Genomic DNA, 15,300 nt, shown 5'->3' on the forward strand with positions numbered 1-15,300 from the left:
GGACAACACATTATATGGATCAATGAGTGTTTGGCAAATAGAGAATAGTAGGAAAACCTTCAAGGGTCTGTTCTTGGATTTGTTTGATATTTATTTGTCAGACATAATTTAAAATAACTGTAGTTTTTACATCATTCATACCAATGACATAAATCTTGTCAAAGTTATTATCTCTGATCTTGTTAGAGAAATCCTACAAAGTGGCCTCAGTTAGTTAAACAATTGGATGGAGCTGAACAGGATTGTTATTAATGTGGAAAAGACCAAGTGTATGTTCTTTGGAATCAATGTGTGTAACACATTATACCCTGAATAATGTAATTATACAACATGTTAATACATTCTGAGACCTGGGTATTGTTGTGGGAAAAAGTAGTATTTTTGGAACTATACTGAGATGGTCAGTTTGAATGCTAATAAAATAGTCAGTGGTATATTATAACTATTTAAAGGTGGGGATGAGAAAGTAATGCCAGACTTATTTATAACTTTGGTGAGACTGAAATTAGAATATAAGGCCATTATGTGGCATCTTTGAAAGAAGACTCAAATTGACAAAAGAGAGCTAGTACAGAGGATATACAAAGAGAATTGAGCATTTCGGTAAAATGAACTGCTCAGGTTGAAATGCTTAGAACTATTTTCCCTAACATTCAGAAAATTAAAAGGTGATATAATAACATTGGATAACTTCCTATAGAGACCATTCTTATTTGAATGCACTGATGCCGTCTTTAATCAGGGACAGCATACTAATGAAGAGCCTTGGCAAGAATAATATTGCAAGCAGCTGGTTCTCATAAAGGGTGGTTCAGATGTAGAACAGCTTGCCTGAAGATATTAGATATGTGTCACATATCAACAATTTTAAAAGAAGATTGAACACTTACTTTGTTAAACATTTCTATGAGGTTTGATGACACGCATAATAGAACAATAATACTGTTCCTTGCCCTAAAGTTTACCTTGTCTTTTATTAAACCAGGTGTGTGTGTGTGTGTGTGTGTGTGTTTTAAGTTATGATGTTATATTTTACAACTTGTTACTACCTGCTAAGTATTCTCTGTTCCTCATCTTTCCCTGGGTGGGAGGAGGTGATAGTGTTGCCAGGCACTAGTTTACATGTGCAGATTAAATATGGATTTCCATGAACACAGTTGGCCATACATAGTTTTGTGAAGTTTGAGCAGCAGAAAAAACATATTTCTTTCTTGTCTGATGTGACTTTATTCATTTTATATTGACTATTCAATGTAAGCTGGACCCAGGAATAATCTGTTAGGTAGGCATGACCCTAGAAAAGGCAGGGTTCAAGAGTCACTATTCTGAAACAGTTTTATTCGTTAGGAAAAGTTGTCATATCTCATATGATGCCTTGACAATGGAAGTTTGCAGATATCTTTGAACAGATTTTCTAATGAAGGAAATGTTTTAAAGAAAAAGGAGGAATGCAATTAGAGATGATTAATACTAATACACCTGTTTGTAGTTCTGTCCAAAGTTTCACTGGTGACTTCTTTTTCTTCTAAGAAGAAGGAGGCAGAACTGGTTAATAACTTTGTCCTTCAGATGAAAAAAATTTGTGTGATGCATTGTAATGAATGATCTGCAATTTAAGAATTATATTAGATATATGAAAAGCAACAGCTACTATGAGTCAACTCCATGAAATAAGAGTGAAAGGAAATGAAATTAGAAGTCCTACTTACCCTAAACAAAGCAAATTATCATTTATATAGCCTGTTGGGATCTGTACAGATCCTCGACTGCACTTTCCACCGAAATGTTAATCGGCGAGCATACTTAACCAAAAGTGCTGTTCACAGAAGCAGAACTTTCGGGTAAGTATGCTTGTTGTGCCGGTTGTACTACAGTGCGGATAAGGGAAAATTCCCTTTTCTCCACTGCAGTGTGACCTCGGAGTGAGAATATTAAAGTAGGGGGGTGTGGGGGGCACAGGGGGTCTTGCCCCCCTGCATAGTAGTAGATTTAATGATTTTTTTAACATACTTTAATGAAAGTGCTTTTTTGGTGAAAGCACTTTTGTTAAAGTGTGTTTGGTAAGTATTGATTCGGACTTTTGAGCTTTCGATCAAAAATCCTAGATCCAGCCTGTTATATGACATCCTCAATGTCCCAAGTGGGACATAAAGATTCCTTAATGTACTCATCAAACTATCAATAATAAAAAAATCCTTTATGAAGGGCGATTTCAACTATCCTTCCATAAACTGCTGCACCTATACCTCTAAAGTTAAGTATGCTCAGAGATTCCTAGACCTAATAAATGGAAGTTCCATAGAAAAAACATAAATCAGTCAACTGAATGGAAGAGCAATCTAGATCTTTTCATATCTAACATAGCACCCGCATTCATCACTCTTTTATCTCCATCCCTTGTTAAACCTGACCAGAAACTTGTCACTATTCCTTTATAGTCTAGTCTCATGTAACTAAATGTTTAGATTCAGCTGTCCCTAGTAGAAACACATATGTTGAGAAATTTAAGATCAGCCCACCATTGTGGTCCACCAGTATAAATAAGATTTATAACAAGAGAAAAAAAATGAAGTCCTATATCAAAATAAAATCATCTCATCATAAACACTGTATTATGAAATAAGGAAATAACCCTGAATGGTGTATGAACTGTTCCAAAATGGCACCACTCACTCTGGCCTAAAAGACTTAACTAATAAGCTAGCAGATAGATTCAGTACCAGCCTTAACCTGGAAATAGTCATGGAAACTCTGGCAATCCCTGAATCATTTATAGTCTCTAGGATCATAAAGGAGCACATACCAACTGTGTTCTCTACCAACTGTGTTCTCTAACACCAAAAATGGAGCACATACCAACTGTGTTCTCTAACACCAAAAATAGAGCTTCCACGGGTTCTGATATTTTACCCAAAGGCCTAATAAATGGGTTCTGATATTTTACCCAAAGGCCTAATAAATGGCACATATCATTCTCCAGTGGTACCCCTCCTAAAGTTAACCAAAGATTAACCACTGGATACATCTTAGAAGCTTTGATAACTACTGTTGTGATGCCTCTTCACAAGGTGGTGCTACTGAAAACCCATGGAACTACAGACCCATTAGCCTGACTAGTTAAATCTGCAAGAGTGATATCAAAAACCTTATCCAGCTTGCCTCCAAGTAGTTTGGTTTTGTCAAGGGTAGATCATGTGCACAAAATTTAGTAAAATTCCCCAAGAAGATCAAAGAGGCAGTAGATTTTGGTCATTGTGTCTATACAGCCAGTCTGGATCTGGCAAAATCATCTAACTTTATCTCCCATGCTGGTATCATAAAAAAACTAAGATTCCTAAATGCTGAACTTTATATTGTAAGGCGGATAGTGAACAGGATGAAAGACAAAACCATCATTGCTCAGGTGGCAGGCACCTCCCTTGAAATTCAAAGCACTTAATGGGATATATTTCTGTGACCTCCATACCATAGACCCAGAGTCCCAGACCTATGGCTAGCTATGTTTGCCAATGACTGCAAGCTGGGTATTATTGCCAAACAGCACTTTGATACCAGTTAATTACAGTAATAGCTGACTCACACTAAACACTGATGTATAAAAATAGTTTAAAATTAAATGAAAAGAAGTTCAGTGTTACCACATCTGGAGAAAAAAATCTCTCTGCCAATGTATAGTATAGCCAATAATCCACTTCAAACTGACAAAAACAGTCAGAAGTCTTGTTATGCAGCATCAGTAGTCTGCATATCCTACTGTTTAGCATAACTAATATCTAAAGCCATACCATTCACATCTAACAAAGTTGTCGTATCAGTGTATGCAGCCATGATTAAGCCAGTTATAGAGTACTTTGGCTACTTTGGCACATATCTATCCAGCTACATCAGATAACAAGAAAGGCCCCAGAGGTTCCTAACAAAGAATATTGCCAATCAAAAGACCTGGCACTACCAGGAGAGTCTGGAACCAATATATCTACACTCAGTCTCTTACAGGCTCTTAAACTGAGATCTTTGTCTGCCCTTCCGTGCCATAAGGGAACCAACCCACTTTGATCTCTTGCATCTCTGCAAAATGAACAGCTACACAAGTACCAGAATTGAGGACATAAACCTTCACCAGTACATAAATAAACTCATTAGAGGGACAGAATTTATTACCCAACATTTACCACATCTCTAGAATGCATTAACCATACATGTCAATCAGAGTGACACCTCACAACCTTCAAATGCAGCCTTGATGACTAGGTGGGGATCCACAAAGTTATACCTGGACAAACCTGCTTTGCCCTTCTAGATGTGGGGGTACAACTTGATGGTAGGCTTTGGCAGGGTGTAAATAGCATGTGGACCCACTGCCTTGTAATTCCTGTGATCCTACAGTCCTGTGAATAAGGTTTGCATCTCCTCATCTCTTATTTTAGCTCTTTGGAAAAGAAAATCTGTAAGGAGCCAGATTTATTGTTATTTAGTATGGAATGTGAATAATTATATTTTTTCTTAAACCAACAGCCTTTTAGGCAATGTAAACAGCTGAATATTGTTCTAAGGAAGCATTCTTGTATATCAAACAAATGTGAGTTCAATTTATTTAGGCAAATGTAATTATAGAGTTATATTTCATTTCTGCTCAGGAAGCTGAATTAATTCGAAGTGTTCAGGAACTTCTTAAGAGAACTCTGGAGCAAACAATTTGTCAAATACGGTAAGATGAACTTCATCATTTCAAATATTTAGTTTTGTACATTTTATTTGTATCTGGACTGTAAAACTACTTTTCTAAGATTCCTGAGCTTATCAGAGCTAGAGTCAACTTAAGCTACTTTAGTTACGAAGGCTGCTGATTTATCAATTTTTATAGACAATGCACAGCTTTTCAAAGAACACTAGTGTGCAGCCTGTGCTGTTAAGCAGTGGCCATGTTTTACCTCAGGATATTCTCTCCTTGAATGACTAGGAATGTTGAGTTTGTAAATGAAAATACTTGTACAGCCACTCTTTAGTTTGTAGATGTACAGTACAGCTTTGTATGTTACATAATATAGCAATAACCCACGCCTGGGTGTGGGTAATGCTGGATTTACCCACAGTTGGTGTGGTTTGGTCATGAGGGTGAAGCCCGAGTGGCCAAACAAAGACAACCGTGGTAAATCCAGCATTACCCACACCCAGAAGTGGGTTATTGCTATTATACAATGACATTATTTAATAAAAAAAATAATTACTTTTCTTAAATAATGGCATTGTATAATGCCTCCTTGCTGCCCTTCTGCAGCTGTCTGGTATTCTGTGGTAGTTCTGATGTACTGCGCATGTGTATGCTTACACAGTACATCAGAGCTGTGGGTGGAAGCAACGGAGAAAGCAAGATCTCCATTGCTTTTTATAAACTGTCTCGCTGTGTTAAAAGAGTTTAACATAGTGAGACAGCTTTAAAAAAAGCAACGGAGAATCTCCGTTGCTTTTTTTAAAGCTGTCTCGCTATGGTAAACCCATTTAACCTAGTGAGACAGTTTTAAAAAAAGCAACAGAGAAAGCAAGATCTCCATTGCTTTTTACAAAGTGTCTCGTTATGTTAAAGGAGTTTAACATAGCGAGACAGCTTTAAAAAAAATCAAGAAAGATCTCTGTTACTTTTTTTAAAGCTGCTTTGCTATGTTAAACTCTTTTAACATAGCGAGACAATGTGTAAAATGCAACGGAGATCTTGCATTCTCCGTTGTTGTAAAAAAAGAGTAATACTAATTGAAAAAGTCTGGGCGACTGGACCTTTTTCCATTACTATAACTCTGATTTACAACGTGCACACTGACCAATCAGTATGCACGTTTTGGAATATTAATGGGGGGTCATTGTATAATAGGTTGTTTTGTATGTCTGCCCATGACTGATGGCATCTGCTGTTATTACCACTTCAATACTTAATGCAGACAAGCAAGATCTTCTGGCCTCCCCCTGTTTATATCAGCAATTATCACAAAATTAGTTTCTGTCTGAGGAAATGCCTGATATCCACAGATCTGAAACTGTCATGTAAAAAAAAAATCATTTAGGTGTTTCATCCCAAAAGTTTTGGAATCTCAGAATCTATTTTCAGAAAAGCTTTGCTGTTTTACTTTCAGACCTATATCTGTAACTACCATGTTGTGTTAACTTGGGAAGCTTTGCATTTTTATTTGTGGTGCCATTTCTCTGTCAAATGTTGAGTGTGACTAAGCACAAGTTTGATACACGCTTGTAACTTCACAACATAATTTTCCCTTTTTTATGCTATCCTTTCTTGTTACAGTTTGTGAAAAGTAAATAAATAAACAAGAAAGTACACTAATAAGTAGGTAAATAAGTATGCATGTAAGTAGGTAAATAAGTAAACTAATGTGTGTATTGCATGCTTGGTTTTTCTGTGTATGTTTTGTTGTTTCTTTTGTCACTGGTTCATAGTTTTATAGGCCTTGAAAATGCTTGATTGTTGACTTCTTCTCATTCTGTGGAGAAACTTATGCTGTAATTTTGGAAGGTATTATTTAATGTATTTGTCTCCAGTTTCTGGTATTACTCCCCACCATGGGTATGTACTTTCAAATGCTGATGAGCTTGGTCCAGTGATTAACATGTCATTATACACAGAAGTTCTAGAGAATTCAAATTCTACATATAACTCATTGAATTTAAGCCACACATACCGACCATATGTTAGTTATTAAACCTCTTGACATGACAAGGTGTCAAAGAGTGGTGGGAGTATCTGCAAGAAATTATGGACTATTTTCATAAAACTGAAGAAATACATTTTCTTTCAGAACTATTTCTGTAAAACTGAAGAAATATATTTTCTTTCAAGATCCTGTATTTTTGGAACTACAAAAGTATAATTCTCAATGGAAGTGCACTTTAGCTGCAGTAACCAAGATTTATTTCATTGCAATGAAATTTGGTTGAAAACTACAAACTTTTGATCCAGAAATGTGATTTATTTCTCACTGCATTCTGATTAGTTGAAATGGCTGAAGAATTAATTGTGCAGTATTTCTGCAGCTTTCTGGGGGGAAAGCTATACAGGTATTTAGCTCTTTTACTTTCCTTGATGAAAATGAAGACAAGAGAGCATCTCTTAGAAATGCATTCAGTACTTTTGTCAACCCAAAAATAATTTGTTCTTTATTAGGCATTTACAAGACTACAAGGTTCTATAAAAACTATAAACATATATGTTATTGACTTAAAACAAAACATTGGATACCGTGCCAAAGATTCTGATGAAGTTCCTATTAAATAAAGTTTGGAATGAAAGCTCTTAATACAAAGTCTTGTTGGTTTATGGCGTATTTTTTTATTTTATTTTTTTTGCCCATGGGACACAGCTCTTTTCAGTTTCTTGTGGTTCTGTGGCATGGTATCCAAGGCTTTGTTTTAAATATATGTTATTGAGCTGATAAGTAATTGACTTTGGTGAGCAGCATGATTCTTTAATAAGAAGTAGAACATTTTGCAGTATTAAAACATAATGAATCAAAGTGCAGGCTGTTAAGAGAAAGAAATCTGGCCTTATTTAAAGCAGCAGATATCTGCAGGCAAGTGAATTTACAAGTAAACAAATAAAATAATTAACTACTGAAAAGATGTGAAACATAAAATTAGTCAAATGATAAGGCAAAAATTAGAATAAAGGCATGGTGTTTTGTAAAATTATTTAGTAAATGGGAAAAAAACAGCTATGAGGCAATGTCCTGTTCACAAAAAACGGATACAAAGTGGAGAATTGAGAAAACATTATATCAATGAAATTTAGGTTTGCAGTAGTGGTGTCTGTAAGCATGAAAGGAAACTGTGTAGTTCATAATCAGACTTGTAGAATATGTGCCAGAACTGTATTTTGCAAATATGTGTAAAAAATTATGCCAATGTGGGTATTCATAAATGATTGTCATTCTGTGAAACAATACTTAATTTGACAGGATTTTTTTTTAAATTTCTTAGTTTCATTACATGGGACTAGATATTTATCTAAATTAAATGTTTTTGCACTTAAACTTATTCTGAACATAAATAAGTTTCCCGTGGCAGAACATAAATTGGTTTCCCTCTCATAATACAAATTATTTTACATAAAAAGGCTTGTACTCTACCTTTTCATACATCTCAAGTTTCTTGCCAATAAAATTATATCTATAACTTGTATTATTTTCTCTCAAAATCCAGGTGTCTTCTTTCAGTAACCAAGGCTTTAGGATAAACTCAGCAGTTCTTTCAACTGTGGTTCTGCAATACATAGCAACTCTTCCACTTGTGAACTCCTCTGAGCTCTGTTCAGCTCTATAGCTCAGCCTTTCTGTATTATGCCCAAGGTCTTAGTACACTTTCAGGTATCTGCTTATCTCTGACACCAACAGAAACCAATGTCTATGCCTTCCTGTCTCCAGTCTCCCCTTTTTGTAGGAAGGGGGTGTGGACTCCTCCACTTGTGACAGACATGGATACACACACACACACACACACACACACACACACACACACATATATATATATATATATATATATATATATATATATATATATATATATATATATATATATAGTAACTGCCAAGCCTGGAAGGTGCACTGCTTGTTGGACTGTTGTGTCTGCTGCTGTCCTTAATAGAGAGTATGTTGCGGAGGGGAACTGCAAAATTTCTGGGTCTGATGCAGGCCAGTCAGGGAGTGAGCAAGATGGAGAGAGAGTGAGGGAGAGGGCAAGAGCAAGAGAGTGTGGTACAGAATTAAGACTATAGCATGCAGGTGAACTACACAATATGGCAATGTTCTGTAGCAGCTAATGAAGAGCAGCTTGCCTCTAGATGTATATCGTGGGTACCAGCTGTTGAAGGAGATAGGTTGCTGACCGCTAGGTCTAGAGAGGCTTCTGAAGAAGAGCCATGTTTGAATAATGAAGGCAGTCTAGAAGGTGTTTCAAAACCCAGGAAAAGGGACAGGAGCTGTTGTCTCGCAAAGGAGAAAATGTTGGCATTAACCCTGCCCTTATGATAATGTCTGTTGAAGAGAAAATAGTGGTTCCAATAAGTGCAAAAAAGTACTAAAACGTCCAACAACTGGAAGAAGAACTAGTAATATAAAAACACTGGTGATACCAAGATAAAACCACCGAGACTTTTATTGAACTATAGCAAACAACTGACTAAGCGCTTTCACCCACATAGGGCATCTTCAGAGTCAGTTATCACATCTAAACACACCCTTTAAATAACCATTTCAATTAACACTCAATTCAGGTAGTAAAACATTGCTGTTAAGTCTCTCCTTAGGCTTCAGGGTTTAACCCTTAAGTGTCATTACCATGATGTTAATACAGATTTTTTGTATAGAGACACCCTATATCAAATAAGTAATGAACATGTCAGCTTTCCAACTATTGTTACAACATCTGAACCATACATAAAAAATATATTAAACACACAATATAGATGCTAAATATCATATATAAAAAATTATATGAAGAAAAAATATGTAATATACACTTGTAAACAATATGAAAAATAAGTTAGTTTATTCGGAATCCCTAAGATTCACAAAGATACTATCAACCCCCCTTTTAGACCAATAGTGGCGGCTAGGGGCTCTAAGACTGAACTGTAGGCCACCAAGTATATGTCTATAAAATGCCATACTGGCACCAACATTACTATGCATACTGAGGTGGGGTGAGGGAAAACACTACAGCATCAGGGCTTATGTTATTTGGTATGATGGCACCAGTGTTATAATAGTAACTGGCGGTGGGGTTGGGTGGAACCACCGTACACCAGGGAATGCTTTAAGTGCTGCTATGGCAGCAATATTACTATGGAGACAGACGGATGTGGGTATATATTAGACTGCAGGGAATACTCCATACAGTGCCCTAAGGCACATAGCAGCATAACAAGGATGGTGGAAAACACTGGACACACTTTAAAGTGCTATAATGGCATCAAAAGTAGTACAGGAATCTATGGGGGAACCAATGGTCATGAAGTACTGTAATGGCACATACTTCATAAGGGTCATGGTGGGGTGGGGAAAATACTAGACCACCAGGGATGACCATAATGGAATGTTGTAATTGGGATTGGGGCTGGGGCAATGCACTAGACTAGCAAAAGCCTAATATATGTGCCATAATGTCACTAAAGTATTACAGGGGTGAGAGAGCCATGGGAGGGTAGGGACAGGTACAAGGACTGTGGTGTGTGTGTGTGTGTGTATGTGTGTGTGTGTGTGTGTATGTGTGTCACAGAGTGACTGGATGGGAAATTCCACTGCCTACATGAGCAGCAGGTTACTACCATGCAGTGCAGATCAGCCACGATCTGCACATCATAGTAGTAACTGCAATTCAGTAAACATGCAAATTAGCTGCTAATGAGGTCTTACTGCTTTACAGCTAACATGTTTCTAGCTGTGAAGAAGGCTATTTCAATGCAATCCACAACAGTGTAACTCTCCCCCAAGCACCATATGCCAAAACCATTATCCTTCTTGTTTTCACCATGCTATTCCTCCCAATCAGCAATCCATCACCTGCTATATCTTCTTCATGTACAGATGCACATACAATAAGTGCACACACTTTAAACCTAACTTAAAGCACAAATACAAGCTAAAAAGGATCATACCATATTACCACTTTAACTCTACTCTATCCCTGGGGGGCAACATCTTCCCAACTTCTGCCCCAGCTCCTCAAGCTCAACCCACCTGTATTCCACAACCTATATCTGCTCCACTTTTTCTCTGATAGCCAATAGAGGTACCAGTCTACTACTCATAAACATGAATCTGAAAAGCATATATAAAAAGATATCCAAATTACATGCATGCATAGCTTCACACTCCCCTGATACACTTGTGGTCATCAAATCCTGGATCAAACAGGATACAAAGGACCAGGAAATCCTTCTTCCAGGCTACAATATAATCAAAATTGATAGAAAACATAAAAAGGCCAGTGGCATAGCAATTATTTTAGAAACACCATAAAGCATATTGCCTACACCCACTCCCAACCTAAATTCTTCATTGCAGAAACTTGTATTGCTATCCTTGAAATAAACAAACAAAAGAGCACTTATTACAAAAGTATGAGTTCCACCCTGAAATAACACTGCTACTATCGAAGATATTCTGCATTGGACCTCCCATAATATTCACCATGAAACTGTAATATTAAGAGACCTAAATGTCAATTGTCAGCTCGCTACTTCTGACAATCCCTTTGGCTTCTCCCAACTCATTACTGCACCATCAAGAATAAACAAGTATAGCAGTAGGCTGTCAACTCTCTACTGGAGCCTAACTAATACCCCAAACAGAATTAGCTGTGCTGGTTGTCCACCAGACACCATCAGTGACCATTTACCAACGTTTGCAGTACAGCAAACAGACCATGTAGTCAGAAACGCCCATTTCAGCCAAGTGTGTAGCCTATATCTGTTCAACAAAAAACAACTTTATCTCCTACCTCTACAAACTACAAATACAATTGGAATATCCTAAAACCAAGCTCCTGGAAAATGCTGTATCTCATTTCAACTCCATATTCCTAACCATACTAAATGAACTGGCTCCAGTTAGAACAAAACGAATAAAATCAAACCTAGTACCTTGGCTAACAAAAGACACCTGGCAACTAATGCTGCAAAGAGACAAATTCTAGAAACTTTTCCAACAACAAAACTCAACAAATCTGGCAGAACTAGAAATACCTCAGAAGCCCATCCAAGCAAAAAAATAGAACAGACAAAAAAGCCTACTAAACCAATCTGCAGAATAAGCACCTATACACCTCCAAACAGTTCTGGTCAACTAGGAATAATCTTTTACTCCCCAGCTAGACCATACCATCTCCTTCCACCAATAACACTTCAGTCCCTATACCCACTCAAGTCAACACCTGTTTTACTCAGTCAGTCCTCTCTTTACTCAAAGCTAGCCATACCACTAATCTAACTCTTTCCTTCTCCATACAACCTGCTTTTCTTCTTCTGTTTTCAACTATTCTCTAGCTCAACTATCTAGAAATACTCCCAAAGCTAAAAACTACAGCAGCAGGCATACCCCTCAACTGTGCAGATTTTTGCAGAATGTCCAGATTTTTGCCTCATATTTTTGGTCTGTTCCCCGTAAAATTTGTGACTTTCTGGATTTTTGTGGCAAATCAGTTAGGACTGAATTCACTAAATAATGATAAATCACTTGAGTTTCAGACTTCATATCTTTTAGAAAATACATGGTAACACAAAGCCTTTTATTCTAGCAACAAGTTTATAAGAGCAATATTGTTGTTGTATCTTTTGGCTTTTCCCGGTTAGGGGTCGCCACAGCGGAACTCCTGTCCGCTAATGATTGGCAGTAGAGTTTTACGTACCAAGTTGCCAGCTCTGACGCACAACCTTCAACGAAAGTACGCCCATTCACACATGTCTCGACACAGAAGACGCTCTAGCTGAGAATCGAACGGGACAACGTCTTACTGTGAGGCGACAATGCTACCGCAGCACCACCATAAGAGCAATATTATATGTCCCTATTTTAAGGCTTTGTCCCCCCATTATTTTTGGGTTTGTCCAGATTTTTTATGCTAAGAGGTTGACAGCTATGCCAGCAGTTGATAATCTTCATTCAGAATTTCTTAAACTTGTAGCTAATCCCCTTGCATATACTATCTCAATACTGATAAACTGCCCTGTTACAGAAAAGTATGTCCTCTATGTCTGGAAGAAATAACGCATAATCCCACTTCATAAAGGAGGTACCTCTACAGATATCTCAAACTACCACCCCATTGCCATTCTATCACTCCTCTGTAAAATATTAGAAAAATGCATTCTTTCCCAACTCCTGGATTGCCTAATGAAGCAGAACATTGTTTTTGATACTCAACCTGGCTTTAAACCCTATCACAACATGACCACAGCTCTCATTAGCTTTATTAATACCGCAAGCCTCAATAGAAATGCAGATAACCTGGTCTCCTCTCTCTTTCTAGATATGTCAAAGGTTTTTGACACAGTCTCCTACCAAAACTGCACTCTCCTCCATAGGCTTCTCTCAATCTGCACTCTCATGGTTTCACAACTACATATCCAATTGAGTACAAGTTTTAAAATGGATGCAAAATCTATTCCCCTTCCTACCAGTCTCTTTTGGTGTACCACAGGGTTCAGTTCTTGGCCAATTGTTATTTAACATCTTCAACAACAGACTCCACAACTTCCAGCAAACAAGCAACCATGGTTAAATATGCAGACAATGCCACTCTTATATGCACAGCACCAACTCTTACACAGCTGCTTCAAATTGCTCAGGAATCCTTGTCTTCCTTTGAGTCCTGGCTACAAAACTCTAACTTACTGGTAAATGCAAAGAAAACAAAATAAGCGCTTTTCATACCTAAGCATATATATCATCACAGGGCAATCGTTCAGAATTCTCTCAGTTAACAACATTTTAGAAATGATCATCCATACAAACTTCCTTGTGTCACTATAGATGACAACCTGAAATATGACCCCCATATTTCCATAGTCATAAAAAAAAAAAAAACATCAATAACTTGGTCTTGTCTTCCATGCTAAACCTTCCTTCACTGATTCTTCTAGGAGGACCATGTTGTCAGCATACTTCCTTCCAACTCTTGTTTATGCATCCCCCGTTCTTACAAACCTACTAACTACCTTAAAAACAAATTTGACTTTTGCTATAATAAAATCACACAATTTACAGTAAACTTTCTACATAGATCCAACCACTGCCAGACACAAAAATAACTCGACTAGCTAGAACAACCAACTCTCTAACATACAAATTATTTACTCACAGCTCACAAACTTCTATACAAACTAGAGAGCTGTCCTATTTTAAACACTTCCTTCCATTTCCGCTCTCCACACAGTGATGTCTGCTCAATGCAGGAGACTCTTCATATTCAAATTATGTAGCAAATCCCTGCAAATTAGTCCCTCTCACCTGTAAACTAATTGACAAACTAAAAAGTTTTAAGCAAGCCATAAAGCGACACCCAAATAACTCCTGGCAATGTTCCTGCTCTCACCCACCTAGGATAAATGTTCTAAATCTGTTCTTCTGTCACTAAATCTTACATTTTCTCCAGCTCTATCCCTCTATCTTTTCCTTCACAAACACATCCCTTTCCTCCATACCTTTTTCTCACAAATATCTCCTTTTTCCCTCACTACCTCGCACCTAACTCCCCTCTTTACATAGATTATCTCTCCTTTTCTCCTTCTTTTCCACCCTATTAATCTCTTATGTTATTTCACCTTCTTCCTTTCCTCCAGCCTTCTTTCTCTGCTCTCACACACATTTCTCTTTTTCCTGCTACCTTAAACTGCTTTCACATCTCTATACTCTAACATACCCCCTTTCCAATCCCACCTCACACTCTTTAATTTCACACAACTCTGATATGTCCTCTTCATCCTCTGTACAGTCTGACATAGCCCACATTATTCCTAATTTTTTTTACCTATATCACTTAACAACTCCTAACTATATATAATAATAATAATAACAGCAGATCCAGAAGGAATCACCACAGGAGGAAGAAATCCGTAAAGGCTAAAACATCTTTATTATAAAACAGAAAAAATGAGCGCTTTCGTGTAGTGGACTATGCTTCTTCAGATGTAATTTAAAAATAAAAACCACAGAACAATAATTCAATTAGATGACTAATTAATTAATTTAATCAGTTAAAAATGTTAGGCAGTGAAATGTAACAAAGTATATTAAAACTAATGCATTTAAAACAAAGCATTTAGAACAAAATTCCCAAAAGAACACATATAATAAAACTGTTAGAGTGCTTAAACATTCTAGGTACAACCATTATAAATCAGTTTTGCCAATATATGTTACGTTCATACTAGCAAGTGCATGCAGTATATATAAAAATATGCTGAAAAAAATATTGAAAAAAAAAACATATATTTAAGAACCATATGTTTAGAATTCATGAAAAATATACATAATGTTAGAATCATAATTTTACGCTGTAATTTCATAAAAAACTGTTCATGCATCAAACTCTGGCGCATGCAGAGGAAGTATATATGTGTATTATGCATGCAGAATATGTAAAAATGCAAAAATACTAAGACACGAAACTATTGTGCAGGATCATCGCATAATGTTAAAAGTCAGCCCATATGTATAGTACACATAACTCCTAACTATATACTTATTTTCTTAATATTTTATTTGGTTTAAAAACAATAAATAAATCAATTATAAAACAAAA

General features: G+C 36.7%; 1 protein-coding gene across 1 annotated transcript in view; it reads left to right on the forward strand.

Annotated features, from left to right (window-relative positions):
* TEKT4 (tektin 4) overlaps positions 1-15,300 on the forward strand; it is a 226,062-nt gene that overhangs the window by 36,189 nt on the left and 174,573 nt on the right. The window contains exon 2 of the mRNA XM_044089716.1: positions 4,638-4,708. Coding sequence (XP_043945651.1) covers positions 4,638-4,708 — 71 coding nt within the window. The remainder of the gene's footprint in view (positions 1-4,637; positions 4,709-15,300) is intronic.

Source organism: Protopterus annectens, chromosome 12.part0 (genome assembly GCF_019279795.1).
Source record: "Protopterus annectens isolate FY-2018-M chromosome 12.part0, PAN1.0, whole genome shotgun sequence".
In the NCBI taxonomy this organism is placed as follows: domain Eukaryota; kingdom Metazoa; phylum Chordata; order Ceratodontiformes; family Protopteridae; genus Protopterus; species Protopterus annectens.